The sequence below is a fragment of the Arachis ipaensis genome, chromosome B09 (genome assembly GCF_000816755.2).
Source record: "Arachis ipaensis cultivar K30076 chromosome B09, Araip1.1, whole genome shotgun sequence".
NCBI lineage: Eukaryota > Viridiplantae > Streptophyta > Magnoliopsida > Fabales > Fabaceae > Arachis > Arachis ipaensis.
This window is the reverse complement of record NC_029793.2, coordinates 129,569,224-129,569,786: the sequence shown is the minus strand read 5'-3', so window position 1 is coordinate 129,569,786 and position 563 is coordinate 129,569,224. Positions and strand designations below refer to the sequence as shown.

At 33.2% G+C, this 563-nt stretch overlaps 1 protein-coding gene across 1 annotated transcript in view; it reads right to left on the bottom strand.

The window, feature by feature from the left end:
- LOC107615971 (salicylate carboxymethyltransferase-like) overlaps positions 1-563 on the bottom strand; it is a 5,432-nt gene that overhangs the window by 1,186 nt on the left and 3,683 nt on the right. Inside the window, exon 3 of the mRNA XM_021112031.1 lies at positions 100-366. Within this exon, the coding sequence (XP_020967690.1) occupies positions 100-366 (267 nt within the window). The remainder of the gene's footprint in view (positions 1-99; positions 367-563) is intronic.

Below are 563 nucleotides of genomic sequence, written 5' to 3'. Positions count from 1 at the left end.
TTATTGTAAAAATTTATTTTATTTTTGTATTATATATATTTTATCGTGTCAAAATTTTCTAGATCTATCGGTAACCTTGGCATGCAGCATATATGTTACCTCGAGGACCATGTCATTGAGTACGATACCAACTAGTGCCCAAGGTGTTATCATGCTTTTGGTTTCATCTTTAGCATCTCTGCCAAAGAAAACGAGGACCATGCCTCCATTAGGCACTAACTCCTCCGAACGTGATTTCAAGAACACGTTGAAATCTTCTTTGAATTGCTTCAAATATGCATTGTACACTGCCGGCGGAGTAGTGCTTGTAAAATAAGTGTTCCCTTTGTTAACTTCTTCTCCCTCCTTCTTCAACCCTTTTGGTGGCTGTCAAGAAGCATGCACAAGAGAAATAAACAAATTACAACGATATCTATCATATATATTGCAAGAAATTCAAATTGCAAACGCTGAGAAAAAAAAGTCAAGGTTTAACATTTTTTTTAAATGTTAAAAAATGATTCACAATTTTTTTTTTAATATATAAAATAAGTCAACTTTATTTTAGATAGCCTAGATAGCCT